At 44.0% G+C, this 6,991-nt stretch overlaps 1 protein-coding gene across 2 annotated transcripts; it reads left to right on the top strand.

Annotated features, from left to right (window-relative positions):
• Positions 1-449: 449 nt before the first annotated feature.
• Positions 450-6,574, top strand: LOC143510803 (uncharacterized). Of its 2 annotated transcripts, none has more exons than XM_077000552.1 (12): positions 450-677; positions 928-1,072; positions 1,383-1,511; positions 2,314-3,370; positions 3,625-3,728; positions 3,958-4,053; positions 4,230-4,331; positions 4,559-4,656; positions 4,787-4,861; positions 4,993-5,037; positions 5,117-5,176; positions 6,143-6,574. In XM_077000552.1, the coding sequence occupies exons 2-12, from the start codon at positions 938-940 to the stop codon at positions 6,195-6,197; spliced, it is 1,956 nt and encodes a 651-aa protein (XP_076856667.1). In that variant the 5' UTR covers positions 450-677; positions 928-937; the 3' UTR covers positions 6,198-6,574. The 2 variants fall into 2 exon arrangements, with proteins under 2 accessions (XP_076856667.1, XP_076856666.1); XM_077000551.1 differs by having other exon boundaries at positions 451-677; positions 4,559-4,675; positions 4,785-4,861.
• Positions 6,575-6,991: the final 417 nt, after the last annotated feature.

Genomic DNA, 6,991 nt, shown 5'->3' with positions numbered 1-6,991 from the left:
ATGCTGTGTGCAAGCATTTGTAAATAAGACAAAAATGATCCAGAATTTTGTTATTGGATAACATTGTGTGTATAGCAAATGTAAGCATTGTAGAAACATGTAAAATGACTGCATTTTGTGCAAAAACAACATGAATTGTACTAATTATATAGCCACTGAAGACTGACGTTGTGTTTACTGTGTTTAAAGTTTTGAAAATGTGATTACATATTGGACAAAATGATGTTAGCAGTCGTAAAAAACTGAATAATGTACTGTTGAGATGTCATCCTTATGTATGTAGGCTACACAGAACGTGTGTGTGTGTGTGTGTGAGTATGATCCTTAGCTACTGATCTGTAAGTCAGTAATGACTGTAGGTAACTAATACAAGAACAGACCTTGTTCAACAGGAGTTTTCCCTCAAGTCTGCGTAATGTCCGCGCAGATTTGAATCTGTGAAGGATTCTCGAGGGTGAAGTTAAGTTGGTTGCTAGGACGCGAGCTGTTACGCTACTTTCTTGAAGTGGGAGTTAGCCGTCATACCTAGCTCACCTACACATATCTAGATAAAGAAATCAAACAAGTCTAGCTGGCTAAATAACTAGTTAACTTTACTAAAGATTTATTTTGGAACGCTAACTAGCTACCCTAATTCTTGATATTTAAATGCGCAATATAAAAGACGGAAATTAACGGTAGGTCCTGATTTCAGTCTAGTCATTAGCTAAACTACGATGTGAAAAAGGGAAACTGGGGTAGTAAGAACTACCTGTTTAATCTTTGTACTGGACAGCTAGGTTTTAAAAATTTACCTTTGCTGGTTTGACGGCTTCTTTGCTGAAAGTAAAAGGACCTTTACAGTTAATCTGTAGTGAAACAGTTAAAGTTATCGGTCGGTCGTAGTTTCACATTAATCACTTTTGTGTAACTATTCTTCTTCTGTAGAACAAATAAGATGGAGAACTACGAAGAGTTCTGCTCAAGAAGGTTGGACGGACTGGGCGAGGAGACTCGGTGCGCCACACGCAGTAACCAGCAGAGGGCGCTGTCCGCCATCCAGTTCCACGGGAAACACGTGCTACTACCAAAGGTAACAATGGTTTACTGCTATGATAGTTGATGTATCGAAGATATACGACTTTGCAGGTTATATATATATATATATTTGTGCTGTGTGTGAATGTGTAGTTCATTACATATTAAAATGACACAGAGTACATATCCATGTATCTAATGTAGTATACAGCAGCCTGCAGCCTGTTAACTTAACTCTGCATGCGTTAAGCCTGCTGGGAGAGAACATATTACACAGCCATGTTTCAGACACGTTATGTGTGTCTGTGTGTGTGTGTGTGTGTGTGTGTGTGTGTGTGTGTGTGTGTGTGTGTGTGTGTGTGTAGCTTAGTGAAAACCAGCGGTTAGAGATGGCTGAACAGAGACAGAAAGCCATGGAGATAGAAAGGGAGAGGCACACAGTGAGGAGCAGCTCTGTGCTGGTACGGGTGCAGGACATTATCACTCACATCCAGGTGAGGTTAACACTGCCCAGAACACTACATACACACACCTTACTAAACTCACTACTGTACAAACACACACACATCCAGGTGAGGTTAACACTGCCCAGAACACTGCTACAAACACACACCTTACTAAACTCACTACTGTACAAACACACACACATCCAGGTGAGGTTAACACTGCCCAGAACACTGCTACATACACACACCTTACTAAACTCACTACTGTACAAACACACACACACACATCCATGTGAGGTTAATACTGCCCAGAACACTGCTACATACACACACCTTACTAAACTCACAACTGTACAAACACACACACATACACACACACACACACACACACACACACACACATCCAGGTGAGGTTAACACTGCCCAGAACACTGCTACATACACACACCTTACTAAACTCACTACTGTAAAAAACACACACTTACATACATCCAGGTGAGGTTAACACTGCCCCTAACACTGCTACATACACACACCTTACTAAACTCACTACTGTACAAACACACACACACACACACACACATCCAGATGAGGTTAACACTGCCCCGAGCACTGCTACATACACACCTTACTAAACTCACTACTGTACACACACATCCAGGTGAGGTTAACAATGCCCTGAACACTGCTAAATACACACACCTTACTAAACTCACTACTGTACACACACTCTTTCACCTCAGGTGCAGATTTAATATGGTAATATGAAATGAAAGTGCCACTTCTGTGCTGGACGTTATTATTATTTTTTAATTAATTTAATCCTTTTTATTTGTCATATTTTTTATAGTTACAAAATAATCGAGATGTAGAGCAGGATGCAGACTCCTCCCCTTTAGTGACTCAAGCTCCACCCTCCAGGAGGGCACACCCACAGAGGCAACCTTCAGGTCTCATGCCCTGCAGCAGTGCCTGGCGGAAAGACACCCTCCGGCTCCTCAACAGTCGGATGGAGAGAACTGGGAAAAGAAGTGAGGAATTGGGGGAGGAGAGAACTATGATGACACAAACTAACAAAGAGAGGGAAGAGACTCCCTCCTGTAAGGGTAACACGAAAGGCAGTGTACCAGAGTGCCCTCTGGTGGGAGAGTCTGGAACTCCCTTTACTTCTGCTGACTTTAGCTGCAGTGTTGACTCCCAGTCACCTGGCTCTGTGCTGGCTAGTCTTTCTCCAAGTGCCAGTCTGATGGGCTCATATGCCCAGTTACCCAGTCCCCAGCCTAGCAGCAGTCCGCCAGCCCAGCGCCAACGAAGGCTAAACCCAGTGTCCTCTGCCCACATCCTTATCTCAGTCCCTGTTACTGAGTCAGAGCTCTGCCCACATGCACTCGACGGGACAGACGCCACCAAGTCTGAGCCACACCCATCAGAGGGTCCTAGCAACAGAATCACAGTCCTGGAGGATCATTCAGATCCATCAGAGTGTTTAACGGCACCCACGTCTGGTGGGGAGTGGAACTACAGTTGCTCTGAGCTACATGGTAACAGGCTTACATCAGTCAGTACCTCCACTCCCAGAAGCGCTGCCAGTGTCACACCCAGACCTGTCACTGTACCTCACACAGCCCCACCCACACAGCCTGGGCCAGCCCTGCAAAGGGAGAAAAACAGACAGCATAACAGCGCCCCCTACCAGCGTTCTCCGCCAGCTCCACTTAACCAGTCCTATGATGTAGAGAGCCCCTCCCCCTCCTTGCTAAGACCTCAGGTTAGCTCAGGCTTAGAGTCCTTCACACTGTTTGTCCAGCGGAAGCAGGATCTGGCAGGATGGTCACAGCACCCCCTGGAGGACAGGATGACTCTGGGGTCACCAACTGATGCTGATACAACTCAGGATAAAGCACTAGGTCAGTGAGCATCAGATCAAACTGTGCACAGAACAGTGTGTAAGATTTTAACTCTCAGATGGTTTTCAGCTGTGACACATGCAGATGTAGCACATTCAGGTTTCAGAGTGATGAGTCAGTGTGCTTAAGGTTAGTCTCTGTTAATGGTTTGTGTGCATATTCAAGTGATTAAAACATGGTTAGAGTTGTCAAACACTACTCAATGGACAATGCTTAATTTAGTAAATGTAACTTATGGCTTGTGGCTGTTGTAGGTGAGAAGATCCAGGTATTAGAAGCCCTAAATCAGCAATTGGACACTCACCACCACACACACCTGCTCAAAGAACAGGAAAAGGAGACACTGAACCTCCTGCAGGTCACTGTCAGCATTACACTATCCCGTGTTTTCACACTTACATGGGAGCATAACATTTTACTGTCCTATATACTGTGTGTGTATGTATATGTAGTATATGTATGTATATATATAATATAACATCTGAATTCAAGAAACCCTTGAGCCAGACTACTACTATTGTTGTGTGCATGTGTGTTATTGTCATCTGTAGTGTGTGTTTGTTATTGTTGTGTGTTGTGTATTTTAGGGGTCATTATGTCGGCTCACTGCAGTGGCCCGAGGTTTCCTCACACGCAGACTACTCCAAACAGAGAAAATCAAACACCTGCGCAAGACCATACAAGTACTCACACACACACACACACACACACACACACACACACACACACACACACACACACACACACACACACACACACACACACACTTAAAATATACATCTGCACTGCAATAAGTGTGTGTGTGTGTGTGTGTGTGTGTGTGTGTGTGTGTGTGTGTGTGTGTGTGTGTGTTGTCCAGGACTCCAGGGAATTAATTAGTTCTTTCCAGTCTGATGCCCAGCAGAGGAGAGCTTCCTTCACTACTCAGGACCTCAGTTTGCAGCGCAGACTCAGAGCACAGGTACACAATAACACAATAACACACGTGGGAACAAACACATGTACACAATTTGAAATAATACTCAGACATCAATTTGCTTACACACTGCCAAACATCTGTAGTTCACATTTCATTTTGAAACGGAGGATTTTCAAGAGGGAGACTAACACATGTAATTATCAGTTTGTCTGGAGAGGATCCTGAGGGCAGGAGAGATCCAGTCTTTACTTGTGTTTCTGTTTCTGTAGCTTCGTACAGCCTTGTGTGACGTGCACGAGATCTTCTTTGTGTGGCCGGTGACAGACAAGCTAATTCTACTGCAACACAACAGATTACTACACAAGGAAAGGAGACTGAGCAAAACTGTACATATACACACACACGCACATGCAAAAAAGTTACAAGATGGGTCAGAATTTAAAATTAAAACTTAAAACTGCAAAGAGAGAGAATGTGACTGTTCTTGTATCACAGGAGAAACCCCAGAGCCCACAGGACACACGGTCCCTGTCTTCTGCTACTCAGAAGTCTCTGGACCGGCGGAGACGGAGGTGAGGAACACATGCAATGACTGACATACACCGTACACTTGCCATGAGATACAGTATCTGCAAGCAAAGAGATTACACTTAGCATACACCTGCTCTGTGCATACACCCGTCACATGTTCTTTGTATTTCAGGCAAAGCAAAACGATCCCACTGAAATCAAAGACTCCACCCCAGAGGTATGATGCACAGCTCTCCTCCTTACACTCACACAAACACACACGGATGATTTTACATACCCACTCTCTCTCCCTGCAGGACTCTACAGCCTGCTCAGGGCCAGACTGCAGTCATCTCTTCTCAGAGGTTCAAAACAGCGTACGTGCTTTAATCATCAGGCCCATAACACAGGTCCTCATCCCATAACACAGGTCCTAGTCCCATAATGAAGGACCTTGTCCCATAACACATGTCTTAGTCCCATAACATAGACCCTAGTCCCATAACACAAGTCCTAAAAGCATTATGCAGGTTCTGGTAACATAATGGAGGTCCTAGTGTGAGTGTGTTAACTGCTCCTGGTTCAGTTGTTGCAGCCTCATTCTGAACTACACACAGCACTATGCAAAGTTTACAGTTCAGGTTTGACCTTTCTGTAGATATCAGAAGTTGGTAAGTTTGAAAGGTTTTAAAGATTGGCAAAGTCAAAATAAGGTGAGTTTTCCCACTAGTGTAGACGGACTGTGTTCAGTGAGGGAGTGGCCTGGATCATATTTTAATGCATGGATACACATTCAAGCTTTACTCCACAGGCATGGATAATCACTACTGCCTCCTTTCACACACACACACACACACACACACACACACACACACACACACACACACAGTTTCACTCATACATCTGTCACATACACACACACTTTCAGTAACAGCTGTCAAACAGCACCTGCTCTGGCTTTGACCTGTGTAAACATTCTCACTCTGATCCTCAGCAGCTGGCAAACTATCAGCCCCCTTCTGCAAGACACTGGATACATGCCTGTGTCACTCACACAGTCTCCCCACTGTTGCACTCCTAGTCTGTGTAGCTTCTTTCATTGTAATGCAGGTGACACACTACTGTTGATTTGGGAAGTGTGCACGTGTGGGTTTAAGCAGTGTGCCCGTGTGAGATTGGGAAATGTGTATGTGCAGAGGTCTTTTCACACTGGAGACCAATACAAAACACTGGCAAAGACGAAACAGCCAAAGACAGCAAAAAGAAAATAAAAATGTATTAAGTCATTAAGACCTGTAACATGATTAAACCCTATGTAATCCTATCTCTGTCGCCCCCTACAGGAGAGTGGTGAGAATGCCAGTGGAAAGCTTCAGATCTCGCCTCTCACTGGGCTAGATGACACACTCACACACTCTTACTGATGTCACAGCCCCTCACACAGCACCCCACACATCTGGATTTACAGAAGTAACCGGGCACAGTTGATGCTGCTGCATAGAACTTAAACAAACCCAGTGCCCTTCTGTTCATCACACAAACATCTAAATATTACATTGACAGCCAAACATTAGCATGACAACCAAACATTACATGGACAACCAAAGGTCAACGGGCCATGTGTCGGTGTAGGAGAGGAGGTGCCCCTTACCTGCACAGGTGGAGCAGCACCTGCTGTAAAGCCTCTCCAGGACACAGGTGTTCAAACACCTCTCTGATGGTTTATGGTTCTGATGGTGTGTTAGGCTGTGTTTACAAATAAACAACAGAGGACGTTTGTGGAACTGTGTACCTTTATTTGGTCAAGTTTATTATTCATCATAGTTTAATACGTATCGTAGTTTAATACTTACCATAGTTTAATACATATTGTATTTTAATACTTATTGTAGATTAATATTTGTTGTAGTTTAATATTTATTGTAGTGATCATTACTTACTATTACTTCCATTTTCCACAATGTCTAATCTATAGTAAGTCCAATAATGGCACCTTTAGTAATTTGGGTCTAAGTGGGTCTATAGAGAACCCTTGTTTTCAGTATTCCGTCAGAGTACAACGTAGGAAATCTGATATTGTCTTTTTCGCCTGCGCTGATTAAATGTTTATTGATACGTCCTGCCACCAGCTGCCAGTTGTGTGAAGTGAGCCGGGTATGTTAAGTAGGGCGGAAAGTCGCTCGCGCGCTTCC

Source organism: Brachyhypopomus gauderio, chromosome 3 (genome assembly GCF_052324685.1).
Source record: "Brachyhypopomus gauderio isolate BG-103 chromosome 3, BGAUD_0.2, whole genome shotgun sequence".
Taxonomy (NCBI): Eukaryota; Metazoa; Chordata; class Actinopteri; order Gymnotiformes; family Hypopomidae; genus Brachyhypopomus; species Brachyhypopomus gauderio.
Note: the sequence above shows the minus strand (reverse complement) of the source record. Positions and strands in the feature narration are given on the sequence as shown.